Source organism: Hemicordylus capensis, chromosome 4 (assembly GCF_027244095.1).
Source record: "Hemicordylus capensis ecotype Gifberg chromosome 4, rHemCap1.1.pri, whole genome shotgun sequence".
NCBI classification, from domain to species: Eukaryota; Metazoa; Chordata; class Lepidosauria; order Squamata; family Cordylidae; genus Hemicordylus; species Hemicordylus capensis.
In genome coordinates this window covers 50,582,731-50,601,128 of record NC_069660.1, presented here as the reverse complement: position 1 = coordinate 50,601,128, position 18,398 = coordinate 50,582,731, and the positions used below count along the sequence as shown (strand labels likewise).

At 44.9% G+C, this 18,398-nt stretch overlaps 1 protein-coding gene across 2 annotated transcripts in view; it reads left to right on the top strand.

The window, feature by feature from the left end:
- The first annotated feature begins 6,698 nt into the window (after nucleotides 1–6,698).
- IPO9 (importin 9) overlaps nucleotides 6,699–18,398 on the top strand; it is a 66,862-nt gene continuing 55,162 nt past the window's right edge. Inside the window, exon 1 of one of the 2 annotated variants that reach the window (XM_053246495.1) lies at nucleotides 6,699–7,029. In XM_053246495.1, the coding sequence (XP_053102470.1) occupies nucleotides 6,879–7,029 (151 nt within the window). In that variant the 5' untranslated portion in view covers nucleotides 6,699–6,878. Of the gene's footprint in view, nucleotides 7,030–14,701; nucleotides 14,764–18,398 lie in introns of those variants that run through there. The other variant, XM_053246496.1, reaches the window with a different exon arrangement.

Sequence of the window (18,398 nt, the reverse complement as noted above, 5' to 3'; positions counted from 1 at the left end):
TTATTTCAACAGGGAGTATATTCCAAAGCCCTGGGGCAGCCACAGTGAAAGCCCATTCCTAAGTTGCCACTAAATGAGTCAGTGGAAACCATAACCGGAACTTTCCAGAGAATCTTAACACGTGACAAGGCTCACGAAAAAGAAGGCACTCTCTTAAGTATCCTATATTTAGTAAATATAGGAGAATCACCAGTTTAAGAAGTGCCTATTTGCTCAGCAGGGGTTAAAACTGAGTTATACACAGGAGTTACCCTGTTCCTTGCAGAAAAGAGGGTTTAGCAGGAGGAGAATGCTCTCCTGATATTATAATTCCAATTTGAAAATAATTTTCTAAGCAGACCCAGAGCACAACTGTGCTAACATAAAAACTATGCTATCTTAACATGGAAACATTTCAATTGAACTATTTTGTCATCATGCTGAGCTATACAACACCGTGTTCCTTCAAGCATTTCCCCCCTGAAAGCTGTTGCACAGCAAAGCTGGTTAGGTAACTTTGCCTTAAAATAGTGGCAATAAAACTGGGTAAGTATAAAGGTTGGTAATGGGTCAGAAATAATGTCTCTGTGTTGGTCTGACATGTTTACAGTCTGCCATTCTGGAATCACCACCCACGTGCTACATATTGCACCACAGTTTACTCATCAGATCCAAACTGGCACATTACATTTTGGCTTCTGTTTCATTCAACATTCTAAGAAGCTACTTTACCTTATAATGGATAGGTCAGGAGGCAGCAAGCAGCCTATAGAAATATTGTGTCTTTTCAGACCCTGCTCATGACCTGATGCAGTCAGCTGCAGTGCCAACAATAGGATACAGCAGTGGTAGGCAACCTTGGTTATATCATCCCCAACCACAATTTATTATTAATCCACTTATTTATTTATTACAATTTATTATTAAGCCACTTATAGACTTCTAAAATATTTTTAGAAAAAATTCAAAAAAATATTAAGAACAAACAACTTGTCCAATCTATTTCTATTTCAATATTCAGAGCCCTCCCATCCTGTCCTATATCTGTGTCCAATACGAAAGCTCTAATGCAAGGCATTCCAGGTGATCTAAAGGGTGGCGCAAAAAGTGCAGTGCTTTTACCCTTTTTTAGGAAGGCAAAGACAGATTCCTCCACATGGGGGTGGAATGATGGTCGGGTTGGTGGTGGTTAGTTCCAGAAGTTTTTGTAATTTTCTGCCATGAAACAAGCCACTTGTAGGACGTTTTTTGGTATTTTTAGAAAATAAAAAATTATTCAATCCATTTCAATTTCAATATTCCCTCCCACCCTGCCCTATATCTGTGTCCAGTATCAAAGCCCTATAGGAAGCCATTCCATAAATATACAAGGGAGTGGGGAATTATGAAAAAAGGGAAATCTCATACCTTTCATTTCTGGCTTTGAGGAGGAGGAGAAAGGCACAAGCTCTCAGCACAGCTCAGGTTTGTAGGGCAGGGAGAGCAGATGGTGTGCACACAGCGCTCTGGTGGGCAGCCAGTGCTGGCCACTCTGCCTTCTGACTGGAGAACTTCAGGAAACTAGGAGGACTTCAGGGAGGCCTGCTCCAGCAGAGAAGCCCTTGGAAGCCCCATCCACCCGCCGAGAGTTGGCTTGGTCTGGGGAAAGGGAGCTGTAGAAGGGTCTGTCTCCTCTTGCACAGGGAGCCTTTGGATACTAGGCTAGCCTGTGCGTGACTCCTGAAGACTGGAGCTCTACAGGTTGACCAAGCTGGGATTGGCGAGGAAGGCCAATGCTGCGCATGCGCAAATGGCCTCTACAAGGCCAGGCATGGCCCAGGGCCTCGTAGAGCCCATTTGCACATGTGCAGCGACCAGCAAAATGGCCACCACACCGGTATACAGAGGCCCAAACGGGCCTGAAAGTGTGGCCGAACGGTCCATGGCGGTGATTACCGAGGCCAGTGGGGGGGAGGGAGACACTTTGTGGACACACACACACACACACACACACACACACACCCCTGCAGCCTTTAGGAAGTCCCCCAAAGGGGCTAGAGGTAAAGAATTGTTTATTTATTTATTTATTTATTTATTTATTTATTAAGTATTCGTGAACCCCTCCCCCCCGACTGAACCAAACCGGGGGCGGGGTTCCAAAGGGGGGCCGGACTGAACTGGTCAAGTTCAAGTGCAGATCACACTTGAACTGAACTGGGCCAGCCGGTTCCATGCACACCCCTACTAGTTGCCCCGTCCTAAGGACGGGCCTGGGCCCAAGCTCAATTCCTGGCTCTCCATGTTAGGCTAGAAAAATACCCATCTGAAACTCTAGAGAGCCATCACCAAACAGTGCAGATATGACTGGCTTAGATGACCCAACGATCTCATTCTGACTCAGTATAACAATGATCTTCATTATTTTTCAAGTGAGGGCCAGTTTCTCCCTCCAGGGTACTCTGTTGAAGAGCAGGTGTGGGGACGTGGGTGGGGATGTGGAGTGGCTGTGGTCTATAAAAATAACCTCTCCCTGTTGAAGTGTTTGACCATATTGAATGTGTGTACCTAAGTTTGGTGACCAGGGATATACGGGACTTCTGTTGGTGTACCGATTGCCCTGCTGCCCAATGAAGTCCCTAACTGAGCTGATGGACTTGGTCTCAGGTTTGGCATCAGAGTCCCCCAGGCTTGTGGTGCTGGGGGACTTCAATGTCCACTTTGGGACCAATTTGTCCGGGATGGCTCAGGAGTTCATGGTGGCCATGACGACTATGGGCCTAACCCAAGGGGTCTCGGGACCGAAACACATATATTGATCTGGTCTTTCACTCTAATCAGGGTGGTGTTCCATGAGTGGGGGACTCCTATGATTTTCCCATTGTCATGGATGGACCACCATCTGCTTAAGGTCGGACTCACAGTCACACCCCACCTTCACAGGGGCCAATTAGAATGGTCCACCCAAGAAGGTTATTGGATCCAGTAGGGTTCCAAGAAGCCTTGGAGGGATTTAGTGTTGGCTTTGCAGGTGATCCTGTTGATGCCCTGGTGGAGAATTGGAACAGCAAACTCACCAGGGCAGTAGACATGATCACTCCTAAGTGTCCTCTCTGACCTGCTTCAAAATTGGCCTCTTGGTTTACGGAAGAACTACAGGGGCAGAAGCGGCGAGGTAGACGAATGGAGCGCAAGTGGAGCAAGACTCAACTTGAATCCAACAGATTACAACATAGACCATATTTGAAGATCTATGCTCTGGCAATACGAGCGGCAAAGAAGAGATTATTTTCAGCACATATTTTGTCTGCAAGTTCATGTCCAGCAGAGTTATCCAGGATTGTGAAAGGGCTAGTAAGTGTCCCTCCTCCCTTGAATCAGAACTTGGAGCCATCTATTAACCACTGTGACATGTTTAATGAGTTTTTTGTGAATATAATCTCTCGTATTAGCGTCGACTTTGATTTAGACCCCACAATTTCTGCAATATCTGAATCGGAGGTGTCCAGCGACTCCTTTTATGTGGTCAGGCTGGTCACATAATGTGGTCACAATTCCAATTTGTGACTCATGATGATGTGGACAAGCTGCTGGAGTGGTGCAGCCTACCACCTGTTCTCTTGACCCTTGCCTGACATGGCTTATACTATCTGGCAGGGAAATTGTTGTAGAAGGTCTAGTAGAGATCATAAATGCTTCTCTAGGGGAGGGCAGGATGCCTCCTTGCCTTAAGGAGGCAATTATTAGACCTCTTTTGAAGAGGCCTGCATTGGATCCCTCAGAGTTAAGCAACTATAGGCCTGTCTCCAACCTTCCATGGTTGGGCAAGGTAATTGAGGGGGTGGTGGCCTCCCAACTCCAGGCAGTCTTGGATGAACTTTTTATCTAGACCCATATCAGACCAGCGTTCTGGTGGGCTATGGGGTGGAGAGACTGCCTTGGTCGGAACGATGGATGATCTCCAATTGGAAATTGACAGAGCAAGTGTGAATCTGTTGGTCCTTTTGGACCTCTTGGAGGTTTTCGATACTATCGACCATAGTATCAGTCTGGAGCGTCTGAGGGGGTTGGGGGTGGGAAGCACTGCTTTGCAGTGGCTCCACTCCTACCTCTCAGGCAGATTTCAGATGGTGTCCCTGAGGGACTTCAAAATCTGGACTACACTATGGTGTCCCTCAGGGCTCTGTATTGTCTCCATATTGATGTTATTGTCTGTTTAACATCTACATGAAGCCACTCAGAGAGATCATCAGGAGATTTGGTGCAGGGTGTTATCAGTATGCTTGATGACACCCAAATCTTTTTCTCCATGTCAACATCATCAAGAGAAGGCATAACCTTCCTAAATGCCTTCCTGGAGGCAGTGATGGGCTGGATGAGAGATAACAAACTGGGACTGAATCCAGATAAGACAGAGGTACTTATTGTACGGGGCTGGAACTCAGGAGATGGTTTTGATCTGCCAGTTCTGGATGGGGTCACACTTCCCCAGAAGGGAAAGGTATGCAGTCTGGGGGTGATTCTGGACACAAACCTCTTCCTGGTGTCCCAGGTTGAGGCAGTGGCCCAAGGTGCCTTTTATCAGCTTTGGCTGATAAACCTGCTGTGTCTATTTCTTGAAATAAATCACCTCAGATCAGCAGTACATCTGCTGGTCACCTCCAGACTTGACTATTGTAATGTGTTCTATGTGGGGCTGCCTCTGTACATAGTCCGGAAACTGCATTTGGTCCAGGAAGTAGCAGCCATGTTGGTCTCTTGGTTATCTCGGAGAGACTATATCACCAGGGGAAGAGCCACCATTGGGTGAACGGGTTCAAAGAACCCAGGCCACTGCCAATTAGGAGCCGTTCTTTGTGGCCCCAGGCATGCTCCCTGTGTGATTTCGCTCCCAAATGGGGGTGCACGGCCCTGTTTGCAAGCGAAATCGGCCAGTGCTGCCTTCGCAGCGCAGCCGGAGTGAGTCTCCCTACCCGAACTTTTAAAAGGCATGGAGAATTGCTCTAGCTGTGCTGCAAATGCAGCATCGGCTGATTTTGCTCCTGAATGGGGCCGCGCAGCCCCGTTTAGGAGCAAAGCCGCACCCCTTGCGTCTGGGGGCATGGCTAAATGTGCCCTGTGTCATACATCAGATGCAGGGGGTGGGGCTGGGGACCCCTGCGGTGGCAGCAGAACATGGGCCACTGCTTGGCTCCCTCTGCACTTGCATATCACTCCTGTCTCAAAAGATCTACACTGGTTGCCGATAAGTTTCCGGGCAAAATACAAGGTCTTGGTTATAACCTATAAAGCCCTAAACAGCTTGGGCTCTGGGTATTTAAGAGACCATCTTCTTTCCTATTAATCACACCGCTCATTGCGATCCTCAGGAGAGGCTAGTTTGCAGTTGCCACCAGCTTGTCTGGTGGCTACTTGGGGAAGAGAACTTCTCCATTGCTGCCCCGAGGCTTTGGAACATGCTCCCTGCTGAAATAAGAACCTCCCCATTTCTTACAACTTTTAAAAAGGCAGTCAAAGCATATTTATTCACCCAGGTGTTTAATTAGATACTCTTTTAATAATTTGATGATTTTTAATAGTTTTAATGTTTCAAATTTTAAATTGTTGTAATGTTTTAATTTAACCTTTTTCTTTGTTTTTATTGTTTTGTTATAAACCACCCAGAGACTTGCGTTTTGGGCGGTATAAAAATGTTAAACAGACCAACCAACCAGAAAAAAGCAAAACTGTTTTCTATCCATGTTCCCACTGCTTTGTGCTTGGCATCCTTGGATCTGCTGAATTTACTCCCAAGCCGTCCCCTTAAAAAAACACTGGGCTTTGCTCTTAGGCCAGTCAAAAACTGTTGAGGTCCATTCCCAGGCTCTGCCCAAGTACCAGAATTTTTATTTAGAGTTACCAGCCCCCCTACATTGAATGGGACCAGGGGCGTAGCTAGGTGAGAGGGGGCCCATGTTCATCCCTCTCTGTGGTGGCTCCCCAGAGTGAGGGAGATAGTGAAGAAAACAGGGAGGGATGGAGCTGGTTCTTTGAACCCTTTCGCTCCATTATAGCTTCGCCCCTGAATGGGACTTTACTGTATGAGCAAACGTGACTGTAATGTATGAGCTCACACTGCAACTTTACTACGAGCACCCGGAGAGAAAAGGCTCTGTCTGCAGTCAACTCCCATGTCACTCCCGAAAAATTGTCCCTAAGAACCAGCCCTTAAAAGAGACAGTGGTGTTCCTGTCACCAATGCTTCCCACAAACGCAGGCCTGCATTGCAGGTGGCTGCTGCCTAGGCCCTATGTCGCAGGCATTGTGGCTTACCATCTGGGGCAGTCATCCTAGGCACATGTATTTATTAGCTCCCGTTAAACAGTGGGTGACATTATGAGGAAAATTACTCAAAGTAGTCCCATTGAAATTATATTGAGTAATTGTCCTCATCAGGTAAGTCAGTGGCAGTGGCATTGACTCTTGTCCTGTGGAAACCTACAGAAACCGGGTGCTGCTGGTTGAGAAACGACCGGCTTGTTTCGCAAGATGCTTGGCGGACTGCAATACCAGACCCGGCGCACTAGGAAGCCGCACGTGGAGCAGACCTGGTGGATGACCAAATCGGAAGGAAGGTGGCTCTTTTCCCCCGCCCTGAGGACTTTCTCCTGTGGGCGTAGACGCCTGGCTCGTTTTCCCATCTTGCCCACGCGCGAGTTCTTATACAGGCCATAGGGGGCGCTGCTCGAGAATCGCTTCTGCCTTGAGTCTTGGAGGCACCCCTCTCTGAGCTCGGGCACGTCGTTGGGTGCGCGTTTGGCGCGCGGTGGCGGCAGGAGCCGCGGCCCTTAGCCTGCCTGGTGCCGCCTTTCCCTCGCTCTTCCCCGGAGCTTCTTCGTCTCTTCCTCCGGATCCGGGCAGCGCTGCCGGGAGGGCGCAGCGGGATGTCGGGAGCGGTGACAGGCGGGGGCCCAGGGCCCGTGGCTCAGGGGCTCAAGGAGGCGCTGGTGGAGACTCTGAACGGGATCCTGTGCCCGGTGCAGGGGGTGCGCGCTGCCGCCGAAGAGCAGGTGAAGGTGCTGGAGGTGACCGAGGGTGAGTCCGGGCTCTGAGGGCGGGAAGAGGAAGAAGAGGGTGGTCTCCTCTCCTCTCTTCGCTGGGCTTTGGCCTTTGGAGCTTCAGGTCCCTCTGGCCAGTCCAGGAATGGGGCGGTGTAGTGGGCAGAGAGAGGAAGTCACGAAGGACCTGCCTGCCTCCCATCTCCCCAGCCCAGCCTCTGCGAGAGGGATGGAGAGGAAGCATGGGCGGTGGGAAAGCTCCGACCCTCTTGATCAGGGGATTTTTGCAGGCAGCGGAAGGGAGTTGGGGGAGCTCGCATCCCATCTCTGTCGGTTTCACATGCATTTCAGGATCCAGTCAGCTCCCTGGGATCTCTTCCAGGTAATACAAGAGGTGCAAAACCAGCTGTCTCTCAGTTCCTCTTCGTGGCTGCTTTTCTTGCTTTCCGCCCATTCTGTAGGGCTTGGCAAATTGGCTAGACAGGTCCTGGTGCTTTGAGCCAGAGTGAATTATGGTGATCAGGATTCGTCCTCGGTGATCTGCTATTTCCGTAGTAAGCGCATTGAAGAGGTTTTAAGTTCAACGTTTGAGAAATTAAAGGCACAGTTGAACTGGGTAGTGGCGGCGGGGAAATAAGTACTATCCCTATAGAAACTTTTAAAAGTGTGTACATGGTGGGCTGCATGCAGGTAGGGTTTTATCACCAAAATAAATCTTCTTTTTTTTTTTAAGGGCAAGCAGTTATTAAGTATGGTCTCTGATAAGCTTACAAACATATTATGGAATGAGATAAAGGCATTTCAGTATTAAGTTATGCTGAACAGTTTCCAGATGGAAGTATGTCCTCTTGCCTTAACTCTTGTCGATGTTGGCTTCCTGTACTACTGGAGGAAATGTCCCAGGGAGGGAGAGCAATGGAAACTGCCCTCCCACCTTAGAACATTGCTTTGTTCATCCCATAATAGGCCCACATTGGTCATGGTCTGCCATGTGCACTGGGGAGATGAGCAGGAGCTGAAGTGCACCCTGCTTGTCTAGACTGCACAGATCTTCTGAAAAAGTTATACACTGTAAACTTGGGGGTGTGGGATTGTCACAGCAGTTCTATAAGGGAAGTGACTGGCTCAGTGGTAGAGAATATACTTTTGCCTGCAGAAGGTTGCATCTTCATTTTCTGGCTATTTCAGGTAGAGGTGGGAAAGTCTCTTTGAAGCCCTGAAAATCTGCTGCCAGTCAGGGTAGTTAATATATGAACATATCCACCTGGAATAATAGTCTTACTCAGTATAAGGTTGCTTCGTGTGTTTCTACATATGTGTGCTGTAGCCAGCACACTGTCTTAAAAAAGCTAAACTAGTTTTAAAAACATAAAACATTGTTTTATTGACGTATTGTGTATATTTGTTACTACCATTTTTGCTGGTCAATGGCCGTAATAAAACTGATGATGATGAAAAAGATAGAATCAGGACTTCAGAATTTATCCCATCACTCAACATTAAACAAAAACATTTACATACTATGCAATATGTAAGAGTAAATGCTTTTGTTTAATGTTGAGTGATGGGATAAAATTTGAAGTCATGATTCTGTCTTGTTAAAATTAGTTTAGCCTTTTTTAGATGTGTAATGAGCTTCACTAACACTTCATGGCATGTGAATACAAAAGTTCTGTCACAGCATGTAAATTGCATATGTGCATGTTTAAGCCCATATTTTTGTCTCATTATCAATATTGTACTTGAGGATGGTTCTGTTATTGACCATCTCTACAAACTGTTTTTGTTTAATATGTTCACTCATTTTTTGGATAAAGTTAGTTCTTCCTCTCTGCATCCCCAAATAACATAAGATACTAATGAAGTGGGAGCAGAAGGTTCCTGAGATTGCATCATGAGGGCTTAGCAGTTCTCCTGTTCACACCACACCATGATCATGTTGTGCAAGTAGATGAGGCTATGGCAAAAAGAAATGGTCATGTCTGCTTCTAGAAGCTGGTTGTGTTCAGCATAGCATTTCAGTAATGCTGGGCTTACTGTTTGAGGGAGAAGGCCCAATATTTCTATAAATCAGTTGTTTATATTTTCTGCTTTTGTCTTTTTAAAGCAATTAATCTATGTCACTTCAAGAGGATATTCTTTCAAGCACTGGTTTATCATTTGACACTGCTCTCCAGGTGGTTCCCCTCAATTGATAGCCTTTTTACCTCTGGCACAACTTCACTGAAAGATGCCTGCTGGCTACAAAGATATGATTTTATTGAGGGATTGATGGGAAAGCAACCCGATCTTATCTAGTGGTGCAGAGCTGGTCACTTTCAAAATGTCCATAGATCATAGGATCATAGGAAGCTGCCATATACCAAGTCAGACCATTGGTCTATCTAGCTCAGTATTGTCTACACAGACTGGCAGCGGCTTCTCCAAGGTTGCAGGCAGGAATCTCTCTCAGCCCTATCTTGGAGATGCCAGGGAAGGAACTTGGAGCCTAGATGCCCTTCCCAGAGCAGCTCCATCCCCTAAGGGGAATATCTTAGTGCTCATACTTCTGGTCTCCCTTTTGTATGCAACCAGGGTGGATCCTGCTTAGCTTAAGGGGACAAGTCATGCCTGCTACTACAAGACAAGATATTAAGGATTTAAACTGGATGTTCAAAGTGGGAACTGTGTCTCACTCCCTCTGTCCCCACTGTTTTCTTTGTAACCTGCATTTCTTCGTCTGTACCTACCCTGAACACTAGCACATTTAGAACATAAGAACAGCCCTGCTGGATCAAGCTCAAGGCCCATCTAGTCCAGCATCCTGTTTCACACAATGGCCCACCAGATGCCGCTGGAAGCCACAGGCAGGAGTTGAGGGCGTGCCCTCTCTCCTGCCATTACTCCCCTGCAACTGGTACTCAGAGGCATCCTGCCCTTGAGGCTGGAGGTGGCCCACAGCCCTCTGACTAGTAGCCATTGATAGACCTCTCCTCCATGAAGTCATCCAAACCCCTCTTAAAGCCATCCAGGTTGTTGGCCGTCACCACATCCTGTGGCAGAGAGTTCCACAAGTGGATCACACGTTGTGTGAAAATGTACTTCCGTTTGTTGGTCCTAGACCTCCTGGCAATCAATTTCATGGAGTGACCCCTGGTTCTAGTGTTGTGTGAGAGGGAAAAGAATCTCTCTCTCTCCACTTTCTCCACGCCATGCATGATTTTATAGACCTCTATCATGTCTCCCCGCAGTCGTCTTTTTTCTAAACTAAAAAGCCCCAGGTGTTGTAGTCTTGCCTCATAAGAAAGGTGCTCTAGGCCCCTGATCATCTTGGTTACCCTCTTCTGTACCTTCTCCAGTTCAACAATGTCCTTTTAAAGATGTGGTGACCAGAATTGTACGCAGTACTCCAAGTGTGGTCGCACTATAGTTTTGTATAAGGGCATTATAATGTTAGCCGTTTTATTTTCAATCCCCTTCCTAATGATCCCTAGCATGGAATTTGCCTTTTTCACAGCTGCCACACATTGAATCGACACTTTCAACGAACTGTAAACCACAAGCCCAAGATCCCTCTCCTGGTCCGTCATCGACAGCTCAGATCCCATCAGCATATACTTGAAGTTGGGGTTTTTCATCCCAATGTGCATCACTTTACACTTGCTAACATTGAACCGCATTTGCCATTTTGTCACCCACTCCCCCAGTTTGGAGAGATCCTTTTGGAGCTGCTCACAATCCGTTTTGGATTTCACTACCCGGAAGAGTTTGGTATCATCTGCAAATTTGGCCACCTCGCTGCTTACCCCTGCTTCTAGATCATTTATGAATAAATTAAAAAGCACCGGTCCCAGTACAGATCCCTGGGGGACCCCACTTCTTACTTCCCTCCATTGTGAAAACTCTCCATTTATACCTACCCTCTGTTTTCTGTCTTTCAACCAGTTAGCAATCCACACATGTACTTGTCCCTTTATCCCATGACAGCTAAGTTTCCTCAGGAGTCTTAGATGAGGAACTTTGTCAAAAGCTTTTTGGAAGTCCAGGTAGACTATGTCAACTGGATCACCTTTATCCACATACTTGTTGACACTCTCAAAGAAGTCCAAAAGGTTGGTGAGGCAAGATTTACCTTTGCGGAAGCCATGCTGGCTCACTCCCAGCAGGGCCTGTTGTTCTAGGTGCTTTACAATTTTATCCTTGAGGATGCTTTCCATCAATTTGCCTGGAACGGATGTTAGGCTAACCGGCCTGTAATTTCCCGGATCGCCCCTGGATCCCTTTTTGAAAATTGGTGTTACATTTGCTACTCTCCAGTCCTCTGGTACAGAGCCCGATTTCAGGGATAAGTTAAATATTTTAGCAAGGAGGTCGGCAATTTCACATTTGAGTTCTTTGAGGACTCTTGGATGGATGCCATCCGGCCCTGGTGATTTGTTAGCTTTCAGTTTTTCCAGACAGTTTAGAACATCATCCCTTGTCACTTCTATCAGACTCAGCTCTCTAGCCTCCATCCCTAAAAAGCCTGGTTCAGGAACAGGTATATGCTCAGTATCCTCTGCTGTGAAGACAGACGCAAAGAACTCATTCAGTTTCTCTGCAACCTCCATATCCCCCTTAATAATCCCTTTCACTCCCTCATTGTCTAATGGCCCAACCGCCTCCCTGGCAGGTTTCCTGCTTCTGATGTACTTAAAGAAGTTTTTGTTATTCCCCTTGATACTTTTGACTAAATGTTCCTCAAACTCTCTTTTTGCCTCCCTTATTGTCACCTTTAATTTCTTTTGCCAGAGTTTGTGTTCCTTTCTGTTCTCTTTGTTTGGACAGCCCTTCCAATTTCGGAAGGAAGTCTTCTTCCCTTTTATGGCTTCCTTGACAGTACCCGTCAGCCATGCTGACATCCTCCTGGACTTAGTGGTACCTTTCCTCCTTTTGAGTATATAATCTAACTGGGCTTCTAGTATTGTGGTTTTGAGTAAACTCCATGCACTCTGGAGCGAAGTGACTCTCCTGATTTTCCCTTTCAGCTTTCTTTTCACCATACTCCTCATTTTGGAGAAGTTTCCTCTTCTGAAATGCAAAATGTCCGTGTTAGACGTCCTTGGTGATTCTTCCCTGCATGTGTCCTGAATTTGATGGCACTGTGGTCACTGTTCCCTAAAGGGTCGATGACACTGACATCACGCACCAGGTCCTGGATGTCACTCAGAATTAGATCCAAGGTCGCCTTCTCTCTGGTCGGTTCCATGACCAACTGTTCTAAGGCACAGTCATTTAGCGTATCTAGAAATTTGACCTCTTTATCCTGACTTGAATGTGAATTTACCCACTCTATGTGTGGGTAGTTGAAATCACCCATCATTTCTTTGCTTAATTATATCTTAGATTGTAAGTGCTCAGGTATCACTTAGTGCTGATACCTGTAAGGAATGCTACACTGAACTAGTCTCACACATGCAATACACATATGCCAACTATGGACCCAACAAATCCGTACATTTTTTCTGACAAATCCCCAAGTTTTCAGGGCTTGAAGCCTAGCTGCCGGGAAACTTGTATGGAATTTGTTATAGTCAAGTTAAGTTGATTGGTGCTTAGAAGAACTGGAGTCTGTGCTCCTATTGCTGTACAAATGAGGCTGGCTTGCTCATTCTAGGAGTGGCTGCTTGGAATTTGGGAACATGTCACACTTAGTAGCAAGCTCTGACTGTGCTGCATGATGTGATGGTGTAATGGCATGACATGGACCAGGGGCTACCATGAGGCACTCCTTTGTAACCTTGACTTCCCTCAATCATAGCCTGCTGCTTCCAAATAGGGAATCTGTTTATATGATTTGCATATCTAAATATCTCGTATTCCTTGGCTGAGCCTACAAAACCGTGTTATGCTGAAACTGGAAATACAGGCAAATTTGCCTGGGCAGTTACTCAAGAAGTTATTATTTCCTATTCTAAGGGCCCAGAGGCTTGAAACCTTGGGCATTTCTGGGTCTTTCACTGTTCCTGAAAGCCCAGATAATAACCAAGATCTTCATTTAGTAAGAAAAGTTGACTTTTGGGGAGATTTACATAGTTGACATTGTTCACTCCCTTGTATCAATTTCAAAACCTTGAGATTAGGTTGTCAGGAGGCATTCTTTATGGGGTTGCCCATGAAGACTCTTTGGAAGCTTTAGTTGGAACAGCATGTGATAGCTTCACTCTTCATATAGTAGTTATCAGAAGCACATAATATGAGTACTTTAGGGTCTGCCCTGCCTCCCATTTACCTTTGGTCATGATGCTGGTTTTTGCTAGTAAAAGTTCCAAACAGTCTGTTCCCTTCATACCTTAGAAATCATTTCATTATGCAAGTTTCAAGGAAGTCTCTATGGCCTAATTCAGATGTAACACAAAACTGGAATTAAATGGGGCAGAGGTTGGAACTCCATTACGTCTGAATTCGTGAAACCATGATTTTGAGCCAAAAGCAACCTGAGGTTATTAGTTCCAATCTCTGTGTTAAACTAATGCTGAAAAGCTGCTGTCTTTTGAATAGTTCTTAATGACTGTGCTTTATGTTTATAACTGTAATTCATTATAATTTACACTATTATATTAAGTGTTTTTGATGGCTTTATTAAGTTGTTTATGAAGTCCTCAAGATGAGAGAGATTAGAAATCTAAAAAAATGTGTAAAGCTTCATGCATGTGTATTGAGTGAAGTAATACAGACTATAAGAAAGAGTGTTATTACAAGGGGCGACAGTGTTGCTGTGGCAACATCCCACATGGACTTCTTCAGTGACGGTTTACATTCCTTTGCTTTACTCCTCTGGTAGCAGAAAGCAATAAAAGGCCTGGAAGCTTAAAGGGATGGTTTTTCGGGGGGCGGGGGGGAGGGGAGTTGCTAGAGAACTGAGCTATTGCTGAAGGATCTCTGACATTGGTTCTAGCATCTCTAACGCAGTTAAATAAAACAGTATGACAGCTGATTGCCTCTTCTTTTACAATGGTGTTACATCTGGAGAGGCAAGAAACCAACTCCAAAACTCCCTGTATACATTCAGTTTCTCTTGTTTAACTGTATGAGAATTGATGATATGTATTGATCTTTTACTTTGTATCATGAAGTCCAATATACATACTCTCAATAATCCCACAACGGTCTTGTAAAGTAGACCAGAATTCTTATCATGTTGTAAGTGGAAGACTGAGTCTGAGATAATATGGCTTGCGTAATGGTAAACCCCTCCTGTATTCTACCAAAAGAAAACCACAGGGCATTGTGGGTGCCAGGTGTCAAAATCGACTTGACGGCACACTTTACCTTTAAGGCAAACATATGAATTTGTGGTTAAAGTGAGATTTGAACAGTGAGCTCATAGCTCACATTCTTAGCCACTGTAAAAGCTTTCCAGATCAACAAAGGATTATTGCAGGCGCGTAACAACGATCGGGCAAGGGGAGACGGTTGTCTGGGGGCCCCACTGCCTGGAGGGGCACCCCAGGGGCACCTCACGTGACTCCCCATTGCCCCCTGCCCAGCCCCAAGGCCCCTCAACCACTTGCCCTCTTCGCCGTCTCTCCTGCTTGTTCTGCTGGCCCGCAATCGAAGCAGCAGGCAAGCTGCAAAGAGCTCCTTTTCTCCCGCCTCTCAGCTGATCGGCGGGTGGGCGGGGCTTCCACGGAGGTCTGGTGTAGGCCTCTGTGAAGCCTGAACTCCAGTAGGGCCCAAGCCAGCCAGGAAGGAGGAGGCAGCCAGAGAGGCCTCCACTGTTCTCTGCAGCAGAAGACCCCCCTGCTGCCAGGTAGAGTGTGAACTCCTTTTTGTGGTTACCTTCCCCACCCCCAGATATATAGGGATCTGCTTGCCATAGGGCTTTGAAATGGGGGGGACTGAGAAGTCTCTGAATATTTATTTTTAAACAGCTTGGAAAATTTGCTGGCTTAAAAAAAACTATCTAAAAAGTCCTGTAAGTGGCTTGTTTCATGCCAGAAAATTACAAAAACTTCTGGAAGAAACAGTATTATATTTATGTTATTCATTCATTTATAAATGCACTTATGTTCAAGTTGTTTTGCAACCCAGAAGGTCTGAGTGAGAACTGTGAAGCATGTCTTGTGCTTTTATTTTATTTTATTTTTCTTGTGTGTGAACTGCTCCCCAATAACTTGCAGGGACTTCAGGGTAAATCTGACCAACATGTGAATGCAGCACCTCCATTCCAGAGGAGAGGTGTGTAAAAGGGCTTTAAAAGCCTCCTGTGAAAAACCTCCTGGAATCAAACTTGACTGAATTTGTTCAGAATTCTGAGAAAACAAACATAGGCTCACCCTGCATGGTTGAAAGTCTCCTTTGCTAATCTGCAGCGAGGGGGCCATTTTAATCATTCATCTTTCTAGTGTGTTCTAGGCATTAAAAGTAAAACAAATGTATAGTACTCAATGTATATCACTATATATTGTGACGTGTGCGTGTGTGTATTCAGTGAAATGTATTTCCAGGCAGCATACTTATTTTGGAATATCAGACTTAAATCCTTGGGGGCCTGGGGTGTGCGGAGGCCCTGGACTTTGAGTGGGGGGGGCCCATTTTAAAATCTTGTCTCTGGGCCCACTCCAACCTTGCTACGCCCCTGGATTATTGGAATTTCCCCAGATGTCCTCAATACAGAAAAGAGTTATGCTGACTTCAGTCTTGCATGATTAACTAGACCTGAGGTGGTCCATTGTTATCACATAAGTTTATAAAGAAGAATGCTTAGTTTGACTGACATATTTAAGACAGTCTAAGCTTTAAGGGATCTGGAATATGTACACTTTATACATTTTACAAAAGCTTGCTGAATTAGATCAAGGCCCACCTGGTTCAGTATTCTGTGTAAGAATCTCAATAACAAGCAGGTACTAGGTGATCCACCAGAAAGTGGCAAGTGGTTGTACTCACTAAGGATGTGCAGAACTGGTTTGATTGCGAACCAGGCTGGTTTGAGAGGTTCTATTGCAAACTGCTTCAAACTGGTTAATTGAGCTGACCGCTCCAGTCGATCCATTTGACCAAACTGGTTCTCTTACCCACATTTCGGTCTGAATTCAGTTCAAATTCGGTTCAAATTCTGACTGAATCACGCCAAACAGTCCATGCACACCCCTAGTACCCACTCCTGCTTTAGAAAAATGTCTAATGATGCCAACCCTGCTGTTATAAAGTTAACTTGGCAAATTGGTCCAGAAGGATACCATGGTATATAGGGCTGTTCCATGCACCTAAAATCTTTTATGTATACACTTGAATACATAAAATGTGAACATTTATTGTATAGCATAGGTATTGTTATATTTTTTCTTTTTTGCTTTCTGGTTTATTGATTTGGATTTATTAACATCGTCATTTAGAATATTTATATACTGCTTTTTAAACATATAAGTTCTTAAAGCAGTTTGAATAGTAAAAGGAATGAGAAGATGATTCCCTGTCCCCAGAGGGCTCATCGTTTAAAAAGGAACATAAGGGAGATGCAAACATTTGTTGGGAGGGATGCTGTGCTGTGTTGAATTGGAACAGTTGCTCTTCTCCCCCTCCTAAATATGAGAGCCACCACTTTAAAATACGCCTCTCGGCCCAATCAGCAGAGGCATATTAAATATGCAGAGAGGCATATTAAAATTAAATAATTAGATAAATTATATATATTAAATAATTAGATAAAATTAGATAAATTAAAATACTTTTTTCATTATTATTTATTATTTATTTATTTATTACATTTTTTAAAACTGCCCTATCCCAAGGCTCTGGGTGTTACAAAGCAACACCTGATATACCACCTGATATGTATATTCCTAGGTGGTGTAAATGATTTAAAAGTACAACAAATGTTAAAACAATTTTACAGAGTAGGAACAATTAAACAGTTTTTAAAATTAATTTTAACTAAAAGCTTAAGAAAAAACAGGTGTGTCTGGTGGGTCTTTTTAAAAACAGCTAGAGATGGAGAAGCTCTTATTTTGACAGGGCGTGCATTCCAAAGCCCTGGGGGATCCACGGAGTAGGCCTGGTCCTGAGTTGCCACCAAATGAGCTGGCAGCAATCATAACCAGATCTCCTCAGTTGAGATCAATCCCGATTAATAGGTGGCAGGGTTCATGACAAAGGTGGCCCTCTCTTAGATTTGTCTTGTATTGTGTTTAATTATCTGTAAGCATCTGTTTGGGTGATTATCAGTGCAGTCACACAATCTTTGCTGTGCTGCAGCAACTCTTTTCTGTTTGCTGCCTTGGCTTTCCATGTGGCGGACTGACGGAAGTGGGGAAGGAGGCAAGGGCCATATCCATGTGAGCATGTGCTCTTGCTCCACAGATGTGTGTGTCATGCCCAGATTATTCAGATTTGGTCTTGAGCATGTGATGTTTACTAGCTGAGGAGCCTGCACTTGCATAAAGGCAAGTTGTTGCTAACTCACTAACTAGACAAAGAGGCATCTTTTAAATGTGGTGATTCTCTTTATTTAGCAGGGGGAGAGCAACTGGCCCTATCCACCCCCAGCACAGTACCCCACCAGTGACTGTTGCTAGTGGTGTCTATCTTATGTTTCTTTTTAGATTGTGAGCCCTTTGGGGACAGGGATCCATCTTATTTGTTTGTTTCTTATTTATCTATGTAAACTGCTTTGGACATTTTTGATAAAAAGTGGTATATAAATATTTGTTGTGCAGTATTTTTTTATTTCTAGCCTTGGCTTTGGTTCCAAAACTAGCTTGAGATGTTTGGTTTTAATGCTGCTACTTCCTTTGCTTGGAATGGTCTTGCACATACTATAAGAACGGCATCTTGTCAAAATTCAGGAGTACATGACGAATGTGAAAGATTCCTTTCGAGTTTTTCATTAAAGCCTTCTTCTGTTCCTCATCAACTTTATATGCTATACTTTATTTCTAACTAAGTGAAGAAAAGAGATTCATAAGAGGAATATAAATATAGGTTTAGCTGGCAACAGTGCACATTTTTGACCGACTCTACTAACTGGAAGTTAAGTTTTATTATAGGTGCAAATGGAAAGCAAGTTTCTGGCATTTTAGTTGAGATTTGGCATACATTCTTGTAGACTTGGAACCTCCTCTCCAGTGTTCTCTCTGATTTTTTTCATCTGTGTGTGGAACGAGTTTTGCTCTGGGCAGCAGTATCAAGGAAGTGTGTGCGCATGTGCATTCAGAGTGGGACCTCTCTGATTCAACCTGAGCGCTATCTAAAATTGATTGAGCGGACATCACACGCTCATGCCTTAGATGAAACATTGCTCCTCTCCCCAAGTTACACTCTCACATCACCAGCTGTTCAGCTAAAACTAAAAATATGGATTGTGCGTCAGAAGAGATTCTGATAAAAATGTACCATTCTGCCAGTGCCACCAGCTGCATGTAGTACTTGCTATTTCTGGTGCCA